We start from the raw sequence: 22,397 nt of genomic DNA on the forward strand, positions 1-22,397 counted from the left end.
TGGTCGGACGGAAACGCTCCGCCGGCTTTATTGTCGGCTCGCTATGTGGCCGAGCCCGGCGGCTTAGCGCGCCTCTCGAGTCCGCGCCTCGGCAGCCGGCGTCGGCGGCGCGGCTCCCCCGAGGACGGAGAGCTGTTGGCGGGCCGGTGTGCGCGCGCGGCGCTGAAGCGGGGCAGCGGAGGGGCGCCCGCCCGCCCGCACTCCTCCTCAACTTCGAAGGCCGCACGCGCCCCGGCTCGCCGCTCCGCCGCCCGCCCACCTCTCCCGCGGGGGACGCTGCCCGGAGCGCGGCGGGGCGGGGCGGGGCGGAGAGGACGCGGCCGGGACAGCGGCGGCGGCGGACGCGTGCGGCGGCCCGGGAGCGAGCGCCAGCCGGCGGGAGGGTGAGGCCGGGCCGGCGGGAGCGCAGCGCGGAGCGGCGCAGCGCCGGGGGCGGGGGCGGGGGCGGGGGCGAGACGTTGGGGGAGCCGCGGCGAGCGCGCGGGACGCGGCCCGAGGCCGGGTGCGAGCCGAGGCACCGGGCGGCGGCGGCGCGCGCCATGTCGTTCAGTGAGATGAACCGCAGGACGCTGGCGTTCCGAGGAGGCGGGTTGATCACCGGCGGCGGCGGCGGCCCCACGAACAATAACGCCGGCGGGGAGGCCTCAGCTTGGCCTCCGCAGCCGCAGCCGCGACAGCCCGCGCCGCAGCAGCCCAATGGGCCCGGGGCCGACGAGGAAATGGACTCGGAGGGCCTGGAGCCCCAGGACTCGGAGGCCTCCGCCGGGGCGGCCGCCGCCGAGGACGCCAAGGAGTTGCTGCTCCCTCAGGACGCGGGCGGCCCCGCCTCGCTGGGCGGCGGCGCGGGGGGCCCCCTGCTAGCGGAAAGGAACCGTCGGACTCTGGCCTTCCGCGGGGGAGGCGCCGGGGGTCTCGGCAACAATGGCAGCAGCCGCGGCCGCCCGGAGACCTCGGCGTGGCCCCTCAGGCATTTCAATGGGCGCGGGCCGGCGGCCGTGGAGCTGGAGCTGGACGCGCTGGAGGGGAAGGAGTTGATGCAGGACGGCGCGTCCCTGAGCGACAGCACCGAGGACGAGGAGGAGGGGGCGAGCCCGGGCGACGGCAGTGGGGCGGAAGGCGGCAGCTGCAGCAGCAGCAGGCGGTCGGGAGGCGATGGCGGGGACGACGCGGAGGGCAGCGGTGTGGGAGCTGGCGACGGAGAGGCTGTCCAGCACTTCCCGCTCGCGAGGCCCAAGTCCCTCCTGCAGAAGCTCCAGTGCTCCTTCCAGACCTCTTGGCTCAAGGACTTCCCGTGGCTGCGCTACTCCAGGGATACCGGCCTCATGTTCTGCGGCTGGTGCCACAAGCCCCCCGAGGATGGCGGCGGCGCGGACCTGTCCCCGGTGGGGCACGACGAGCTTTCGCGAGGGACCCGCAACTACAAGAAGACCCTGCTCCTCAGGCACCACGTCTCCACCGAGCACAAACTCCACGAAGCCAACGCCCAGGTACAGTAGATCCTGCTCTTGCTTTTTTTTTTCTTTTAATTTTTGGAGATCTTTCTGGAAAGATTTATCAGTGAGAAAGACTAAAACTACAGCGGATAAAGAAAAAATAAAGATCCTCCGGGTGAAGGCGTCGTTCCCATCGAGAGAGGTTCGGGGGAGCTTCTGCGTAGGGGTTTAGAAAGCCTGGGAACAAAGTTTTCCAAAGTTGTGGATGTATTGGGGGAGGGGTGGAACGACAGTTCTCTAATGATAGCGCTGGATTTATCTTTTTTTTTTTTTAAATGACTAAGCGTTTGTTTAGGAGATTGAATCCGAAAGAGATTTTAACTTTAGGATTGACTTTCGGTCAAAAAGTTTTTTTTTTATCAGAGCAGATTTTAGAACAGCCTTGTGTTGGTACGCACGAAAGTGCTAGAAGTAGCCCGAGGAATGGATTTAAGCAGTTTTCTTCAGCTTTGGTGCTACTGGCAGTTCCCTCTTAAATTCTCATGTCAGGTCGAGATAATGTGAAATATGAGAGGCATATGTAAATGTGGAGGTGTCCATCTCTGGTGAACGCTCTTGGTAAAGTACTAACTTTAGTTTTAGTTGCTTGCTTTTGTCTGTATTTCTCCTCTAAGACTCTCTCATTGCCCTTTTCACAAACTTTGTTCAGGGTAGCATACATGAAGAGTTAAGCTCGGCTTTGGAAGTATTTAGTGTGAAGTGATTGGACATCATTCACTCCCTGGAAAACGGGCAGTCCAGTGTTACAAAGCAATTCTTTCTTAAAACAGTCTTATAATAACCTAACCATTTTGATAGCCCTTTTAAAGTCAAACAGATACTGATCAGTTCTCCTTTGAACTTCAATGACTCAGATGACCTGTGGTGTCAGCCTTTTGTATTGCTAGCCAGTCATTGATTTTTAGGAAGTCGGCATTCAGGTATTAGTACCTCACTGTGGCATTGGTGGGAGCCAGCCTGTTGCTCTTCATAGTACACTATGTAGTTTATTAGGCTCACAGCTAATCAGCTCATCTAGCAGAGGCTTTAGGTTTAAAAGCACGTTTGTTTGTTTTCCCCAGAAGGCAGGGAAATGGGGTTTGTTTGGATTGATTTTGATATTTTCAGAAATTACTTTTCCTAAATCTTACAAGGAAGATCACTGTTTTTTGAGATGAGGGTCTCGCTATGTAACTTTGACTGCCCTGGAACTCACTCTGTTGACCAGGCTGATCTCAAACTCAGGCCCACCTTGCCTTTGCCTGGGATTACTGGGATTAAAGGTGTGTGCCACCAAGCCTGGATGAAGGTCGCTTGTTTTTTCAAGAATGCCTAGAAATTTTTAGTAAATTGCCTTAAACCCTGGATGACAGCTGAGACTAGGGCCTATGTAATGAGAAGAGGCACTAACATTTGTCTTGTTGTAGATGTGCCAGGCTCATTCTCATTACTCTGGGCAGTAATTTTGTTTCTGTTTTACAGAAGATGCATTTCAGGCGTTAAAGAGTTAAGTGATACCTGAAGGTTTTTAGTAAGATGGTAGATGTCGTGGCTTGTAGAAATGGAAAGCTGTGTTTTTCATATATTGGTAGGTTAATATTTACAACTTTAAAAAAAACTTAACAATTTTGAAATTTTAAACTTAAAAAATGGATTGTGTTTTCTTAGTCTACAGTGGACCAAGAATATTCTGTTCTGTAGGCAAACATGAATGGGACTGAAAATTATAATTAGCTGCTCAGTGATCCGTATCTCCGGGAGAGGGAGTTAGTTGGATAATCTTATGGTAGAACTACTATGGGTGTATCCTGCAGGCATTTATTTACCTGGATCTCAGCTCATTCCTAGGTTTTTTGTTTTTTTTAAAAAATTTACTAAACTTGATCTCTGACCTACCCCTTCCCATCCCCTTAATGACAGTGCCTTTTAATGTGATCTAGGAGACATCCACTTTTTTAGGGCATTTTGTTAATTCCTTAGGGGTTATATATTAGTCTCCTTGATTGAATTTTAGGTGTTACCACTTTGAATTAATCATTTTTCTTAATTTGTAGCTAACCTTAGTTTGAGGGATAGCTTGCTCTTCAAAAAAAAAAAAAGCCACCTGAAACTCTTTCCCTTGCTAATATTAGTGACAGTTTCCTAGTACTTTGAGCAGAATTTGCTGTTTTGTTGTGGTGGTCATTGCCCTGTCACCTTTCCTTACCTTTAGGAGGCAGTGTAACACAGTCTGTAAGGGCCTAGGGTCGGTCTTGAGTCCTAATCCTCCACTTTCTCTGTAGGAAAATTCTTAAACATCTGTACATAATTAGTAAACACTAGCCCTATTTATTGTCATGCTTATTTTACTAAACTAAGATAGTGCCTTGTTGTAGTCCTGGCTGACCTGGTTGGCCTCACCCTTCTTTGGTCCTCTACCTGTTTCTCAGATGTTAGTACTACAGGCATTTCCACCACACCCCGCTGAAACTTTAAATTGATTTAAGCAGTGCTGGGTATCTAATCTGGGACCTTACACTTGCTAGGCTCTTACTGCTAAGCTTCACACCCCAGGCCCAAGGTTTCTTTATTTTCTGATCTCTAGCTCATCAGTGTCCTCTTACCCTTATTTTATTTCAGCAGGGTCTCTTTTAGCACAGGTTGGCCCCAGAGTCTCTCAGTGTCATCAGTTTTGAAGCCACTTTGTCATGGTGTTGCCCTTGATTCATACTTCCTAAGACCAAGGCCCATCATCAGCCTGGGCATTCATAAGTTTCACAGAGTATCTTGTATTAGCTTCCTTATTTAAAAAATGAAATGGCGCCTGAAGAGATGGCTCAGTGGTTAGGTGGTTATTACTCACTTGTTGCTCTTCAGAGATGGGGTTTGATTGACATCACCTACTCGATGCCTCACAGCCATCCCTAACTCCAGGCCAGGGGCTCCAACAGGCATGAAAGATGAATTTTGTATGCATACAAAAATGTTCTTATGTACAAATTTTAGCTTATGCGTGTAATCCCAGCTCTTGGATATATGTGTGTGTGTTTGCCTGGGCTGCCCAAGACACAGTCTTTTATTTTGTATTTGCGAGACAGAGTTTCACCGTGTAGCTTTGGAGCCTGTTGGAACTCACTTTGTAGACCAGGCTAACCTCAAACTCAACAGAGATCTGCCCGCCTCTGCCTCCCGGAGAGCTGGGATTAAAGGTGTACTGGGATTAAAGGCGTGCTCACCACCACCTGGCTAGTCAAGACACAATCTTAACAAACACTGTGTGGGAGTTCTAGAATTTAGGCAAAAACTGAGTTTGACTTGGGCGTGATGGCATACTCCCTAGAACTAGAGGCAGCAGGACCTCTCGGCTACATAGTTAGACCCTGTAAACTAGATTTACTTCCTCCCTATGGAGGCTTTTTCTTTTTTTGAGACAGGGGTTCACTTTCTAGCTCAGAATGACCTTGAATTCATTGTCACCCTGCCTGTTTGTGGTGTTCTTCAGTTGTGGGCGTGAAGAACCGCCACACCCCCCTGCTTCCTTATTCCCTCTCTCCTTCCTTTCCCCTACCCCCACGAGGTTTCACTGTAGCCCCAGCAGTCTGGAACTTGGTACATCGGGTTGGCTTCTAACTAACACATATCTGCCTAACTGCCACCTGAGTGCTGGGATTAAAGGCGTGTGTCAACACACCCAGCTCTCCTTTCTTTGACAACTGAGGATCGAATCCAAGGCCTCATTTATGCTAGGCAAGCACTCTACCACTGAGCTGCACCTGAAAGTCTCCCTTTTCTATTAAAAGACTGTATGTTGTAAGTTTTTAATTTTCATTTTTATTATGTGTAGATGTGTGTATGGGGTGTGAGGTGGCTGTGTACACATAAGTGCAGGTGCTTGAAGAAGTCAGAGACATGAGAACCCCCTGGGCTGAGTCTAGGGGCTTTTGTGAATCACTTGATGTGGGTGGTCGTAATGAAATTCCAGCCCTTTGGGAAAGAGGAGCAAGTGCTGAGCCATCTCTCCAGCCCCTTGTGTTTTTAAAGACAGGATTTTACTGTGCTTTGTACCGCAGGCTAGTATCCTACAGAAGATCCCAGTACTCCGGTCTAAGTGCCAGGATTCCCTGCTTGTACCATGCTGGAGTTTTTGTTCATTAGTGTTTTGAGACATAGTCATGGGTGGTCTGAAACTCACTTTGTAGACTAGACTGGCCTTGAACTCCCATGAGTTGCTGGGGTTAAAGGAATGTGCCATCACTCTTTGCTGCTGGAGTTTTGAGAATTCAGGCAGGTATTAGTACATTACTAAAGTTTATTTCTATTATTCTATTTCTCATTCCTTGGAGGTCAGGTACTGGAATTGAAGCTAGGGACTCTCACAAGCTAGATCAGAGCGTTACCACTGAACTGTATCTTTAGCCATCCTCTCGCCCCTCACCAGGTATCCCCTACCTAGGCTGGCCTGCAACTCTTACCCTACAAGACCTTGCACCTGTGATCTTTCTGCTTCAGCCTCCTGAGCTGTTGGAATTACAGACATGTTCCTTGCTATGACCAGTTTCTCATGCTTTATATAAATAAGAAAAGTTCTTTTAGTTTTTTTGTTGTTGGTGGTGGTGGTCGGGCTGGTTGAACTCCAAGCCTCCAGTGATCTGCTTCAGAACTCTTGGAGAGTATTACTGCACTTGGAGTTCATATTTGTCTTTTTAGTTATTAAGGACTGCTAAGGAGAAATGTTTTGGTGGTGGCAGTAGTATGTGGTTTTGTTGTTGTTTTTGAGACAGGATTTCTTGGCTGGCCTCAAACTCCTATTTTTAAAACGTTTGTGTATATGTGTATGGAGGTTTGGAGGACAGCTTTGTAGATGTTAGTCTCTCAGCTGTGACCTTCTAAGGGTTGCACTACTAGCTGTCAGGCTGTGTGATAAGCACTCTTACCAGCTTGGCAATCTGGGGCCCTGGCTTAAAATTCTTTTACTGCCGCCTCTGTCACTGTTGCTGGACTTATAGATGGGAATACCATGCCTGGTTTGGGGAGAGGTTATTTGGGGGAGTCTTTTGATCCTAGGGCCTCATGGATACTAGCTAGTCAAGTGCCACTGGTCTACATCCACAGCCCCTGGGGAGGGTTCCTTAAGATCCTCTGTGAATCTGTATTGAGGCTTTCTTAGTAAGAGGAGACCCTCCATTGGAAAGTGTCCGTAAGACAAACTTACTGGTTTGGTGCTGAAGTGTGTCAGAGTCAATTTCAAGAACTATCTCATTCAGAATTCGGCCATTTGGCCCAGAAAGATTTTAAAATTGCTTTAATTACAGTGATGACCACTGTAGCTTGGTTCAGAGCACTTTCTACCCGATTGTGAAATTCTCAGAGCCCAAATCACTCGTTCAGTCAACTCTCTGCAGTCTGCTAAGCCTACAACATGCACCCAAATTATTATTATTGTAAGTTTAGTTAACCTTTCCAGAAATTAAACAGTGGATTCAGCCTAGTGCTGTGATTGAAATTACTGGTTGGAGTGCATTGCTGTCAGGTAGAAAAGAGGAAGGTGAGGTAGGGCTTTGGAAACGGGAAGTCCCAAAGGTTGCTTGGTGTTTACTCTTACTTGGTTGGCTAGTTTTTAACAACTTAGGAAGAATTCTGAAAGTCTTTTTTATTGTGTTCCGTGTGTACATATGTGGTGTGTGTGGGAGTGTGTATGGAGAAGACAGCTTTCAGAAGTTGGTTCTTCCTACAGTGGGCTCTAGTGTCAAACTGTGCTTTTAGCTGCCGAGACATCTTGTGGGTCCTGAAAGTCTTTAAGTCAGGTTCTCATGTATCCCAAATCTACTTTCATATTCTGTATAGCTGAGGATGAACTCCTGACTCCACCTCCTGAACACTGAGGTGCGAGACTTCTAACACCACAGCTGGTGTATTCTGCATTGGGACTTGAACACTGGGCCTGATATATGTTGAGCAAATGATCCATGCCTCCTCAGCCCTTGAAAGTCTTCTGAGAGGGAAAGTTAGTATGAAAGATGAGGCTATGATCCATCAAATTACCATTGTATAATTTGTAATTGATTCATAAAACCTAGTTTATTTCTTTTGTGTGGAAATATAATTATTATATATCTAGAAGGGACATCTTCCTCCTATACTAGGTGGGTACAAGACATGAGGTAAACCTGAAAGACTTCCCTGCCCTCAAGGAGCAGCCACAGTGAAATGTAACCATGTAGAAATAGAGAACATTGGGGATTGGACAGAAGGCTCAGCAATTAAAAGCACTGGCTGCTCTTCCAGAGGACCCAGGTTCAAATCCCAGCACCCACATGGCAACTGTCTGTAACTCCAATAACTACCACCCTCACACAGACACGTGTACATAAAATAAAAATAAAAACTTAAAAAAATGAAGACACTACCATTCAGGCTGATGAGTCCTTCCTGCTAACTTAGGTTTTGACCAAGGAGGAAAGGGTGTTAGGCTGTGCATGAGGAAGGAAGCAACAGCAGGAGAGTGAAAATAGAGCTGATATGCCTGAGAGATGGATTGTTTAATTCCTGAGCAGGTGACAAATTAGGTTTTAACAGGTAGATCACCAGATCTTGAAGGATCTTTTTCATGCAATAAAGGTGGCGTTGTAAGGTACAGTAGAACATACCTACCATCCTAAACATTGTTTCGAGTAGGAAGTTTGTGGGAGTTCAGAGTGAGACCCTGTCTCAGTCAAACCAATTGAAAACAACAAAAGAATTGCATTGTATTCTGTTAGCAAATGAGCAACAATACCATTTTAAGTAGGGACGAATCAGATGTGTATGTGCTCCTGGAGACACCAGCATAATGCATATATAGGTTTAGAATTTGAGAAGGAAGCTGGGATAATGCATATATAATTGATTACCAAAGATGCCAGGGTTTAACCACCTGACACTCACCTTCTCATTCCCCAAACACAGAATTAGAATTTATAGTGGCTGTGGCATTCCACTACTCCCAGCCAGGTCTTTGAATTGGTCTACATAGTGAATTCCAGGCCACGGCTCTACATAAGGAAGCCCTGCCTTAAGCAAAATAAACGAAACAGAAGTAGAATTTGTGGGGATGGTGTTTAAGAGAATAGCATCATCCCACAAGGCTACCATGGAGAGGACAGACTACAGAGGAGAGCTGTGTCTTTCCCATCAGCTCTTGAATTTGCTAACACCAGAAGAAGATTGGGGTCATGTTTGCTATGGCCTTGTTTGTTCTCACATCCTAGAAGCTGGATTTTATTTTTAAACTTAGAAGCAGAAATTTTCTCTCTATATTGTTCCTAGTGGGTTCTTGAAGCAAATAATAGTGAATTTTTAGTACTTTAAGTTTATATTGATGATCGCTGAAAATAATGTTTTTTCTGCTATCTGATTATCATAAAAGGACTAAATTCTGAGTGAGAAAGAAAATACTTGCTAATTTTTATTGTTAATGATTTGATAAGCTATGATGAGGTTTTATTGCTTATTTATGATAAGCTTTTTCTCCTTCACCGTAAAAGGTGACTTGGCTAGTGCTCTATTAAGTGGTCTGCGAGTTGGAATATAGTTAGTTCTTCAAGGAAGAATGGTGAAAGTACAAGTTCTTCTTTGTTCTTTCTCCCATGTCTCATCCTTTAGGCTGTCTTATTTTCCATTAACATGTCTTTCCCTCCAGCTTACATTACACATGCACGCGCGCGCGCACACACACACACACACACACACACACACACACACACACCCTTTTTTGTAGAAAAGTTCTCATGTAGTAAAGGCTGGACTCAAATGCTTTTTTCTTTCAATGTAAAAGTATTTATTTTATGATGTAAATATTTGCCTACATGCATGTATGGATGTATGGATAGATGGGAACCACATGCATACCTAGTGCATATGCTGAGGCTAGAAGAGGGTGGAGGATCCATCCCCTGGAACTGGAGTTACAGACTGTGAGACATGGTATGGGTGCTAGGAACTGAGCCAGCCCACTTCTTCTGCAAGAACAGCAAACGCTCTTTCTTAACTACTGAGCTATCTCTCTCCAGCCCCTGAACTCATTCTTTGTCATTGAGGATGATTTTGAACTAATGATCTTCCTGTCCCATATGGGGTTGTAGATGTTTGCCACTGTGCCTAGTTTTATACAATGCTGTGGATCAAACACAGGACTTTATGCATGCCAGATAAGCTCTCTGCCAATTGAGCTACTATGTTAACACTGTTAATAGTAGGTTCTCAGCTGGTCACAGTAATTCTTGTTTAATTCTGTAGTATTGATCCCTCTTCACCATAGTCATTTCTTGAGTCTGTCTGCCAATCCAATACTGTACCTAATTTTTTAAGCCTGGATCTGGGTTCCACCACACAACACACAGACACATACAGACACACAAAACACGCATCCTACTTTTTGGGAGACAGAGGCGGGTGGATGGCTTGCTATGAGTTTGATGCCAAATTCCAGAACAGCCAGGGCTACACAAAGAAACCCTATCTCGTAAATTCTGTAATGCATCCGTAGCAGTGGCGCTTGCCCCTTTGAAAGATATACTTTCATTTATTTCTGTGGTGTCAGGGATTGAGTCTAGGGCTATGGTAGGCAGGTGTTACAGTTAGTTTTCTTAAATACTTTTTTGTTTGACCGGGTGTGTTAATGCTTTTAGTCCCAGTACTTGGGAGGCAGAAATAGGCATGTCTATGTGGTGAGTTGGAGGTTAGCCTGGTCTACATAGCAAGTTCCAGGATAGCCAGATTGACACAAAGAAACCTTGTCTCAAAAAACCAAAACCCACACAGGTCTTGAATTTGAGATCCTCCTGCCTTAGCTACCCCCAGTCACTGCCACCATTATAGGCCTTTGTCATCAGGCTCAGCTCTGTTATTCAATTTATTGCAGCCCTATATATAGTCCAGGGTGGCCTTGACCTTGTAATTCTCCTTCCCTACAGGCGTGTGCTGCTTGTTTATAAATCTGGTGGAAGTGAGACACGTTTATGTGTGAGAAATTTGATAAGTGCTTATTTGTGCCTTATGGACACTGGACACCTTGTAGTTCTTGTATAAATAAATCTAGAATTTTAAGGATGCTATAGACCATCTTGGTTATCTTTAAAATATCTCATTTGTTTAGAATGTTCATCCTCCTACCCTCTTTTTTCTTTTCTTTTCTTTTTTTTTTTTTTGAGACAAGGATTTTCTGAAACTTGTCCTGGAACTTACTTGCTCTGTAGACTAGGCTGGCCTTGAACTCACAGAGATCCACCTGCCTCTGCCTTTCCACCATCGCCCTGTTTTACCCTATATTCTTTATATAAAGATCCATGCATTAGTGTTTTGCTTACATGTATGTCTGTGTGAGGGTGTCAGTGTCCTCTGGAACTGGAGTTACAGATAGTTGTGAATTGCCATGTGGGTTCTGGGAATTGAACCCAAGCCCAGGTCCTCTGAAAGAGCACCCAGTACTCTTAACCCCTGAGTTGAATACCCTGGAACTAGAATTAAAGGAATAATATAGTAAGATCCCATCCAAAAGGAGAAAGTAAAAACCATAATTGGCAGTAGTTCTATCTAATTATTGCAGCTGTCCTAAGCTACGTCACTGGGTCCTGTAACCTATTTATGTAAGGTTTGTTGCATTTGTCACACAAAATGTCCTTATTTTTTGAAAAAATTCCCCAGTCAAAAGCATACCTACAACAGAACCTTCGTAGAAGTGCTGCCTCATTTGTCAAATGGTGAACACTTCTACTTCTTCCAAGGATTCAAACCTTTACTGTAATACCTGCTAGGTAGAACTTGGAACCAATCAAATGAGTCCATTTATATTTGCCAGATATACACCATTGACAGTTTAAAGCTAGGTTTGTACCAAAACAAACAAACAAACAAACAAACAAACAACAGCAACCAGAAACTTTCTCTTTCGTGTTTCCTACTGTCTGTGGAGAGCTTTGGTAAGTTAATGAATTTTATTCAGGTAGTCTGTTTTTAAAAGGATCCAGGTTTTTTATCAGGTCAGTGTGATTGGTTCTTTTATTTGAAGTTACGTTGTAACAACGCTTATTATAGACATTTTTAGAATTGTCTTTTGCATTTATTTACATAAGTCAAATATTTTTACTCACTTATGTTAAATATTTGGAAATTTTGTAATGTGGTTTATATACAAGATTCATATTTTAAAAATAACCTCATGCATGCATATTGTGCAGGAAGAGGGGAAGCACCCATCACTGAGCATCTCACCTTTTCACTCGCCTCTGCCTTAGTGCTGGATTAGAAGTTCATTGTGCCACACATTCTTCAGCTATCCTCTCAGTTTTGAAACCTCACTCTCTTTCAAAGCAAAAAGTTAGACTTACTCTACTGAATAAATAGATTTGTTGTTATTCCTGACTGTTAGAGTTTTAGTAGAAGAGAAATAGCTAATGTACAGTCTAGAAGATTGTGGTGTAAAAGGATGGGTTAGGAGGTATGCTGTGGTAGAATAACCTCAAGAAACCAAGGGTATACTGCAGTTGAGTCTATGTGTTGTCCACTCACCACTCCAGCAGCTATTTGTACCGCAGGTTTCCAGGTCCATCCTAGTCCACAGGCCTGGGAGCACTTCGTGTGCTAGAATGCTAATGCTTTGTTGCACATTTGTGGGTTTTATTTATTTATATTTATTTATTGACTGTTAACAATTGGAAAGCGTGCAGAAATAGTGCAAAGCAATATGAAGTTGATGGGGAATATAGAGCTCTGCCTGGAGCATTTGCCTACCTATTCCCTGAATGAAGCCACAGTTATTAATTAGAACTAATGTTTAATGTTGTTAATATCACTATCATTTAAGGCCTCAGGGAGAGTGAATTGCCAGAGGACACACATTCTGAAATTAGATCATACTCTTATATCATGTAGGTTTTTTTTTTTTAAGATTGTGTTTGTGTGTGTGTTGGGAAGATACAGTTGCACTGCACCCAGAAGATGGGTGCTATATCCCTTGAAACTGGAGTTAACAGATGGTAGTGAGCTCACCTGTGTATGCTGAGAATTTATAACCAAGGTCCTATGCCAGGAGCATTTAGGGCTCTTAACCACTGAGCCACCTTTCCAGCCCTGTGTCATATGACGTTTTGTTTTTCTTGCAGTGCTGGGCATTGAACTCAGCTCCCAGCCCCAGTCCCTCTCCTTTTTAAGCTGACCTCAAACACACGGTGTAGTCAGATGTCCGTGAACGCCTCATCCTCCTGCCTCAGCTTCACCAGTGATGGGACTATAGGCTCGGGCCACTATGTCTAGCTTAATTGCTCTCTGGGAATCATGCTAAATAGAACTATAATGAATACCTGTTTGCATCATGGGAAGTAAAATTTATATACGTTGAACCCTCTTGAATTCAGGAACTTTTAATCACCTTATAGATGAGATAGTATTTTGGGACCCTAAAGAGAAAGCATTTTGAAAGTTGACTAGAATTATAACCGAATATACTCATAGTGGAAGCAGGTTTTCTCCTGCCACTCTTAACATTACCAGTTTAGATTTAATTAACTTCATTGGCCTAAACTGTTTATGCCAGTGTCTGCCCAGACTTTAACTACCTAATAGTGTTAGGGAAGGTGATATGCTTACTGTGTTATAACTTGAGTATTTTAAGTTTAATGAGAAGAGGAAGGCTTCTGCTTTCCTATCAGAGATAAAACAGACTAATTTGATTCTCTCATAAATGAAAATTTTAAGAAAATAATTGTTCTTTTCATTTTAAAGTTTCTTAATTCATATCCTTAGTTTATATTTGAAAAGAGGAACCAATGATGTTCTGCTGATCCTCAGTAAGAGTTGTTCATTTAGTGAGTCGCATTCCTCCCAGTGTTGAGTATGGCGGACACTTCTGTCTCAAAATATATAGTTATCCATGAATTGATATACTTGAGTGTTTAACTATTTATTTTGGCAGTTACATTTGTTTTCCTTGGTTTGGGGGCTTTAAAATGTAAATAAAATTTAATGTTAATGTTTTCCCTCTAATTACAGGAGTCAGAAATACCGTCAGAGGAGGGGTACTGTGACTTTAATAGTAGGCCAAATGAGAACTCTTATTGCTATCAACTTCTTCGTCAACTAGATGAGCAGAGAAAGAAAGATATTCTTTGTGATGTCAGCATTGTGGTGAGCGGGAAAATCTTTAAAGCTCATAAGAACATCCTGGTTGCAGGCAGCCGTTTCTTTAAGACTTTATATTGTGTTTCAAACAAAGAAAGCCCTAACCAAAACAATACTACCCACTTAGATATTGCTGCAGTTCAAGGTTTTTCAGTCATCTTGGACTTCCTGTATTCTGGGAACCTGGTGCTCACAAGCCAAAATGCCATTGAAGTGATGACAGTGGCCAGCTACCTTCAAATGAGCGAAGTTGTCCAAACTTGCCGAAATTTCATTAAAGATGCCTTAAATATAAGCATTAAGTCAGAAGCTCCAGAGTCTGTGGTTGTGGACTATAATAATAGGAAACCAGTTAATAGAGATGGCCTGACTTCATCAAGGGATCAAAAAATCGCCAGCTTCTGGGCGACACGGAATCTTACCAGTTTGGCAAGTAGTATAAAAATTGAAAATGATGCTTGTAATGTCGACGAGGGCCAAATAGAAAACTACCAGATGAATGACAGTAACTGGGTCCAGGATGCTTCTCCTGAATTGGCTGAAAATGAATCTCAAGTTAAAACAAAAGTGTTTATTTGGAATAATGTAAGCTCTCAAGAGACTGGCAAAGCAAGGAGGAAAAACCAAACTACCAAGAGATTTGTTTATAATATACCACCTAATAATGAAACAAATGTAGAAGATTGCTCAGTGATGCAGCCACCTGTTGCCTATCCAGAAGAAAATAACTCCCTACTCATCAAGGAAGAACCAGGTAACTATCATGTGTGCAAAGGTACCTAGTTTTCATTCTGATTGTACTTCAGAAATCATTTTGAGATTTATTTTTTAGTTGGAAAATGTTTAATCATGAATAGTAGTAAGAACAGGGGTACTCAAATTTGGCTTTGTTTTTTTTTTTTTTTTTTTGGTGTGTGTGTGAGTTTAAAAGTTTTAGATTGGGTACTAACTAAAGTACTGTCTGTCTTATTAATAACTGAGTATTGCATATACAGATACTTTTTGACTTAGGATAAGGTTATATCTGTAAACACATCATAAGATGAAGCTGTCTCTAAGTCAGAAATGCATTTAATAAACTTAGCCATTTGAACATCACTGTTTGGCAGCTCATTCAACAAGAGCTCTATCTTATATAAGTAGTAAATGTCTTAGTAACTTTCAGTTAATAAATCAGTTAACTGAAAGTAAAATAAAGTGGTTGTAGAGAGCTTGCTTTTGTTTTATAACAATTTGGAAAATTTTTGGATTAAACTCTTAAATTGGACCCTTCAGAGTATGGCTCCTGCAGGACAGCCTCTGCCCTGTTTTTAGCATGACTAGAAGGGAGTGTTTAGTTGTCGTGTGTAGAGTTAATCACTTTGTCTTTTTGAAATATTTGTAGGAGCTAGTTAACATTAGCATATTTATTGCTATAGAATTTTGCCAAATCAGAGAATTCTAATTTGTTTAGAGCTGCTCTGTTTAGCACAGGGCCTCAGAAGCAGGAGGTCCTGAGTTGTCACCTGAGTCTCCTTATATATAATTTGTATAGTTTAGGAGGTGGGGCTTGTTTGTTTTTGAAGAATTTTAGTTTTCCTTTTCTTTTTTTTTTTTTTTTTTGGTTTTTCGAGACAGGGTTTCTCTGTGGCTTTGGAGCCTGTCCTGGAACTAGCTCTGTAGACCAGGCTGGTCTCGAACTCACAGAGATCCGCCTGCTAGTTTTCCTTTTCAAACATATGGCAAAGAGGACTTTGTTTTCACTATATTCTTAAGTGAGTATATACATGCCATATTGGTGGTAAAGACCTTTTTAAAACTGGAGTAAAAGACTGCTAAAGAATACAGATAGCATGGATTTAAATTGGCTGTTCCTAATTTTGAAGCATCTTGGGGGTGGGGGTTGAGATTTTCCATATTTTAACTATTGTGTGAAAATGCCTGTTTTACCTCAAAACCTGCTTGAACTGATAGGGTTGTGTATATACTCTGGCATTTTGGAGGCATAAGCAGGTAGATCTCTTGAGTTCAAGGCCAGCCTGGTCCACATAGCAAGTTCCCTCACAGACACTTTCAAAAAAAGACACCCCCCACCCCCCACAAAAACCATGCCTGTTGGTGTGTGATTTGTATAATGAGGAAGGAGTGGGGTTTTTTGGTTGTTGTTGTTGTTTTGTTTTTTCTCTCCCCAGACAGGGTTTCTCTGTTGCAGTCCTAGCTGTCCTGGAACTAGCTCTTGTAGACCAGGTTGGCCTCAGATCCACCTCCCGAGTGCTGGGATTAAAGGTGTGCGCCACCACTGCCCATCTTGATGGAGTACTTTCTGTTAAAAGTTACTATTTTTATTCTGTGTGTGTGTGTGTGTAAGTGTGAAAGCGTAGCACACACATGTGAATGTCAAAGGACTGCTTTCTGGTGTTCTCACTTTTATGAAAGTTCCATGGATCAAACTTGGGTTGTAAGCTGGCAAGTCAAACATCTTTCCCCACTGAGCCATCCTGCACGTCGTCACACAACTGTTTCCTTTCCAGAAGGCAAGCCTGGGAAATGGGTTTTGACTTTTTGGATTTGAGTTAGTTTTCTCTAGTAGAAATAATGATGTGGAAATAATACTAAATTTTCTTTGGGTCCCCACAAGATTATTAGTGCCCCCAATTATCAGGAAATAGCCTAGAACTGTCTATATTAGCAAAAAATGGACTATTAATATTTGTCTTTGTTTAACAGAGTGTTGGTTATAAGTTGTTATAGATAATGGTAAGAAAAAAAGCTAAACAAAGGAAATTAGATTCAGGGTTCTTGCTTTGAAAAGAAAAAAGAAAAATGCTGTTGGATAAGGCTCTTGTACATTTTTTAAAAATTCATTATTTTTTTTTTATGTGCATGAATGTTCCACCTGCATCTGTATCTATGTATCATGGTTGTGCGTGATGTCTGTGAAGGCCAGAAGAGGTCCTTAGATATCCTGCCTGGGACTGGAGTTGTGAGTTGCCGTGTGGGTGCTGGGAATTGAACCCAGGTCCTCTAGAAGAACAGCCAGTATTCGTAACCACTGATTGGCCAGTAGCCAGGCTGGAAGTATAGGCAGGGCAACCAGAGTAGAATTCTGGGAAGAGGAAAGACAGAGATGCAGTCAAAAGTCAGATGCAGAGGAAGCAAGATGAGAATACCTTACTAAGAGAAGGTACCAAGCCATGTGACTAAACATAGACAAGAATTATTGGCTAATTTAAGATGTAAGAACTAGTTAATAATAAGCATGAGCTAATAGGCCAAATGTTTATAATTAAATTAACGTGTGGGAATGTGCATGCATATTGCAGGGTCTCCCCATGTAACTCTGTCCTGGAACTTGCTATGTAGACCAGGTTATCCTCAAACTCATAGAGATGCCTGCCTCTGCCTCTGCCTCCCAAGTGCTGGTATTAAAGGTGTGTATCACCCTGCCCTGCTGCTGTTCTTTTTCCTTGTATTTTATATCAGTTTTATCAGCAAATCCCTGATGAGACTTTTTTGAGACAGCCTTATGTAGCACAGGCTGACCTCTGACTATAGTTGAGTATCACCTTTATATCCATCCTGATCCTCTTGGTTCCACCTCCCAAGTCCTGAAATTATAAGGGTGTGCCAACATACCTCCCTCTGAAGTAGTTTTTATCTAATGCCTCAGCTGGCATTTTGAGTATTGACTTAAGTCCTGACAGTTCAAAAATGATAATGTATTCCAACGTGGTAGTAGCTAGAGTGTTTTTAAAAAGTGTGTATTCACACACACACACACACACACACACACACACACACACACACACACACCCTAAACCACTGAAACATGAATATAATAAAAAAATTTTTGGGAAACAAGCAGGTATTTTGGGTGATGGCAGAACTAATTAGAGCAAATCTTGGTCTTATAAAGCCTAGCAATGGTGGTGCATGCCTTTAGTCCCAGCACTCAGGAGTCAAAGGCAGGCTGATCTCTTTAATTCAGTTCCAGGACAGGCTTTAGCTACAGAGAAACCTGTCTCAAAAAAACAAAAACAAAGAAACAAACAAAAAAACAGAGAAACTATCACATAAAATTGGAATGACTTTAAAAGAACAGAAAAAAAACAAAAACAACAGTATTGACCCATGATGAAAATACTTTGAAAAGTCTCAACATTGTTAGCAATTATTTTAGCAAGCACCAAAAACTGCTGGCAGTTTAATGTGTCAGTTTATCTCATTCTAAAAATGATAAATGTCATGCTTTTGCATCATTTATAGCGCTTTGGTGCCTGAACTTGGCTTCAGTCACACATTTGGTTTCATGGTGATGAGCTGCATGTCAACTGATGGTGGAGTAAGAGCCGAGATTCAGTTAGTCATTAAAACTGACTCCCCATTTCATGAGTGGGATTGGTATGATTGACTTGGTTAAGGTTGTGAGTATCTTTTTTTGTTTTGTTTTTGTTTTTCGAGACAGGGTTTCTCTGTGGTTTGGTTGTGAGTATCTTTATTTAAAAATGCATTCTATTTTCTTACAAGAGCATATGGAAATTAAACAAGCATACATGCACAGTTATCTACCATGGTCATGAAGTTATTTATAACAGTTTTCCAGTGCTGTGTGCTTTTTTTGCCAAACGTTAGATAATTGGTTTATATAGCGTGGCCTGCTTGAATGCTGACAAACATGACCTTAAGCAGCCTGTGTATATGATAAGTGTTAATAGAAGTTGCCATTATATTGAGCCAAAATTAACTTCTGGAATACCCTTATTCTGCTTTTTTAGTGTAATTTGGACATAGTTTTAAACCCTTTAATTGGATTAGAAATTTAAATACTTCTGAACTCATGTTTAATTTAGGTGCCATCCCTTCTCCTGTTTTGAATATAGAGAATTGGAATTCGTAAGGAAGTTCTTAACAACAAAACAAATCTGTGTGTTTATTAAGGTGAAGGCCTTTCCTAAGATTATTCCATAGTAAAAGGATTCTTCAGGTTCATGTCTCATGCTAAGATCTTAAAAAAAATTCATTCTGAACCTGAAAATTTGTTCATAAACTTCTATATAATAAATAATGAAAAAATAGTGAAACGTTTTTGCATGAATTTAAATCTCCTATTACAAACATCTGAAAAGTGCTAGTGAATATTTTGAAATCTAAAAATCAATGCTTGGCACATTTAGACTTGTGAAACCTGTAAAGGGAACGTGACTTCGCCCAGGTCGTAAGTCTACAGTTTGTAACTGCAGCTCTAAGAATGTATCTTCTTGTCCCGTTGTAATGTTGAAGCTGGTATTGCATCTCCGAACATTTTCTGGAGGTTATATTGAGTCTTACATTTTGATTCTTTAAAGTAGCATATCTTGTTTGACTTAACTGAATTGTCTTAATCAAAAGACATATCTATACACAGGAATACATGAAGGAGAATCAAGGATTTTAAAATTTTGTCCTTTCGTATTGGATTTATAGACTAAACTGAAAACTTGCCAATCAAAAGAGTTCTAATGATTTTTAATTTTTTTAATTGATTTGTTACTGGGAAATTTAGAATTTAGTACCAAATTGGGTAAATTATAAGATTTAAAATTTAGTTACTAGTTTCTTTTTCTTTTTCTTTTTTTTTAAAAATATTTATTTATTTATTATGTATACAATATTCTTTCTGCGTGTATGCCTGAAGGCCAGAAGAGGGCACCAGACCTCATTTCAGATGGTTGTAAGCCACCATGTGGTTGCTGGGAATTGAACTCAGGACCTTTGGAAGAGCAGGCAATGCTCTTAACCTCTGAGCCATCTCTCCAGCCCACTAGTTTATTTTTCAATATTGTGTTTTAAACACAGGGCGCTGTGAATGCAAGGCAAGAGCTTTACTTATTTTTTTATTGATTTTTTTTTTTTATTGAGCTCTACATTTTTCTCTGCTCCCCTCCCTGCCTCTCTCCCCTCCCCCTCAACCCTTTCCCAAGGTCCCCATGCTCCCAATTTACTCAGGAGATTTGTCTTTTTCTACTTCTATGTAGATTGGATCTATGTATGTCTCTCTTAGGGTCCTCAATGTTGTCTAGATTCTCTGGGATTGTGATTTGTGGGCTGGTTTTCTTTGAAGAGCTTTACTTAATAAAATACGCATTTAGGCCTTAAATTTTTATTTGTTATATCTGGCACAGGCTAATAGTAATGTCCTGGCCTTCATTGAACTTTGTGTATAGTTCATGAAGACCTTGAATTTGTGATCCCCTTGCCTCAGCTTCTGGAGCATTTTGGTAAATGGAATGTGCTACCACAACCTGTGTCTTTTATTACATTTATTTTGCATGTTGCATATGTAAGGTTTCCACAGTATGCATTTGGAAACAGGACAGTTTGCAGGAACTAGTCCTTACCTTCCACCTCATGGGTTTCAGGGAACCAACTCAGGGCAACAGACTTGGCATCTTTACCCACTGGGCCATCTCACTGACCCTAGCCTCACATAATTGCCTTTTAGTGAAATAGAGTATAATTTGACATTTAGAAAACAGGTTTTTGTTTTGTTTTGTTTTTTTGCTTTTTCGAGACAGGGTTTCTCTGTGGCTTTGGAGCCTGTCCTGGAACTAGCTCTGTAGACCCAGGCTGGTCTCGAACTCACAGAGATCCACCTGCCTCTGCCTCCCGAGTGCTGGGATTAAAGGCGTGCACCACCATCGCCCAGCTTAGAAAACAGTTTTGAGGAAGCAGTGCTCAAAGTACATACCTTTAGGGAATCTTAATAAAGCATGTATCCAAAATAACTAGTAATTCTAATTGCAGGAAACTTTTAGTTAGGATTATATGCTAGTCAGCATTTCTGTCCTATATTTGTGGTAATAATTATTGTTCATTATTACTTTGGGTATTGCAAAATTCTGAAATGCTTTCTAAATCATACATATTCTTTAAAAATTAACACGCTTGTGTGCATGCGCACGTGTATTTATATACCTTCTTGTGTGTGGAAGTCAAAGATCAGTTTATGGAGAATCTATTCTCCTACTATGTAACTCACAGAGCCTGAATGCAGGTCATGCCTTTACCCACTGAGATAGTTCACATGCCATTAAAATAGTTTTCTGTTGGGCATTTCTGAGCCCTCGCACTGTTTTGACCTTATAATAGAACCTCTTGTATGAACTGTTCAGAGTAGTCTAGAACTGTGGAGTTTGCTTTGATTGAAATGTGGGTTTTAGGTATGGTTCTGTTTCTTAAGAATCCCCTAGTGTAGTTCGAACAACTTCTCTAATGGGAAAGGAGGAAAGCAAACAGCTCAGAATTTAGAAATTATGTATAAGTGTTCAAGATCCCAAATTTTTAAAGAAAATTTTGTTAACCAAATGTTTTGTATATTTTAATGTTTTGTCTTAAATTTTGTCATAGATATGATTCTGTTGTGGCAAGGTCTGGTTATGTAGTTCAGCCTAGACCACCACTTTGCAGTCTGCATGTTGTGGTTGCAGGGTACTGCCTATGTACTCCAGTGGGTGGTTGGACTAATGTGCATTCTCCTCTCTGTTTATGGACTTGGACTCCATATGTCTAGATGTTCAGGCAACACTTAAGGGCTTCATTTGTTAAAGATTATGTTGTGAAGAATGAGCCTCTTCCAACCCCCCAAAAGGAAGGTTTACTGCTCACTTAGTAGTTGTTGGGCCATGAAATCTTACTAAATAAGAATTTTTAAATACTTAAGATGGAACTGTGAAAGTGTCTGCCACCACCCCCTCCCCACGAATTTGGCTCTTGATATTTTTTATTTTTCATTTTGGAAATGATCTCTGGCTATTGAGACTCCCTGCCTCTGCCTCTCGGGTGCAAGAGTTATATAGACTCTCAATTCTGGTTTCCTTCCTTTCCGGTTTCATTTGGGTGTATTGGTGGTTACAGCCTGCAAGTAAGAAACCCCAGGGAACAGAGGTGAAGCTATAGGAACTTAGTAGCTGAAGAAAGAAGCCTTATGTGAACTAATCCATAAGAGAGCTTTTTTGTGATTTGTTTGCTGCAGGCGATAAGTTGTCTGAATGCTATTAATGTGGACCTCTAAGTTTGGAGAAGTAGTTGTGTTTTGGTAATGCAAGGCAAACTGGGTGCTTTGTGTACCTATCATATCATCCTACCCCTCAAGTTTATATAATACTATTTGCTTCTGACAGCAATATAGTAAGTTGACCAGACTGTTGAATTTATCTCCTTTTTAATTTTTGCATTGAGTGTTTTGTTTGCATGTATGTCAATTTTTTTAATATTTATTTATTATGTATACAATATTCTGTCTGTGTGTATGCCTGCTGGCCAGAAGACGGCACCAGACCTCATTACAGATGGTTGTGAGCCACCATGTGGTTGCTGGGAATTGAACTAAGGATCTTTGGAAGAGCAGGCAATGCTCTTAACCTCTGAGCCATCTCTCCAGCCCTGTATGTCAGTTTTTTATGTGCATGGTTGGTGCCCGTGGAAGCTAGACAAGAACTGAAAATTGAAGATGATCATGATCCTTTAAGTGGATGAATTGAATCCAGGTCCTCTAGTAGAGCAGCCAGTTGTTCTTAACCACTGAGGCATCTTTCCTGTTTTGTTTTTTTCAAGACAGTTTCTCTATATAACAGCCCAAGCTGTCCAGAACTTGCCCTATAGACCAGACTGGCCTCGAACTCAACAGAGGTCTGCCTGCCTCCGCCTCCCGAGTGCTGGGGTTAAAGGCATGCACCACCACTGCCTGGCTGTTTTCTGTTTTGAATATCTATGTCTGCATGTAGACAGGTGTGCACATCCACCTTATTTCCACCCCCTTTTCTGTTTTTAAAGTGA

At 42.0% G+C, this 22,397-nt stretch overlaps 1 protein-coding gene across 2 annotated transcripts in view; it reads left to right on the forward strand.

Annotated features, from left to right (window-relative positions):
- Window positions 1-539: 539 nt before the first annotated feature.
- The window catches only part of Zbtb10 (zinc finger and BTB domain containing 10), a 32,651-nt gene continuing 10,793 nt past the window's right edge, over window positions 540-22,397 (forward strand). For both annotated transcript variants that reach the window (XM_075971484.1, XM_075971485.1), the window contains exons 1-2: window positions 540-1,487; window positions 13,476-14,358. In XM_075971484.1, coding sequence (XP_075827599.1) covers window positions 540-1,487; window positions 13,476-14,358 — 1,831 coding nt within the window. The remainder of the gene's footprint in view (window positions 1,488-13,475; window positions 14,359-22,397) is intronic.

The sequence above is a fragment of the Microtus pennsylvanicus genome, chromosome 5 (assembly GCF_037038515.1).
Source record: "Microtus pennsylvanicus isolate mMicPen1 chromosome 5, mMicPen1.hap1, whole genome shotgun sequence".
Classification (NCBI taxonomy): domain Eukaryota; kingdom Metazoa; phylum Chordata; class Mammalia; order Rodentia; family Cricetidae; genus Microtus; species Microtus pennsylvanicus.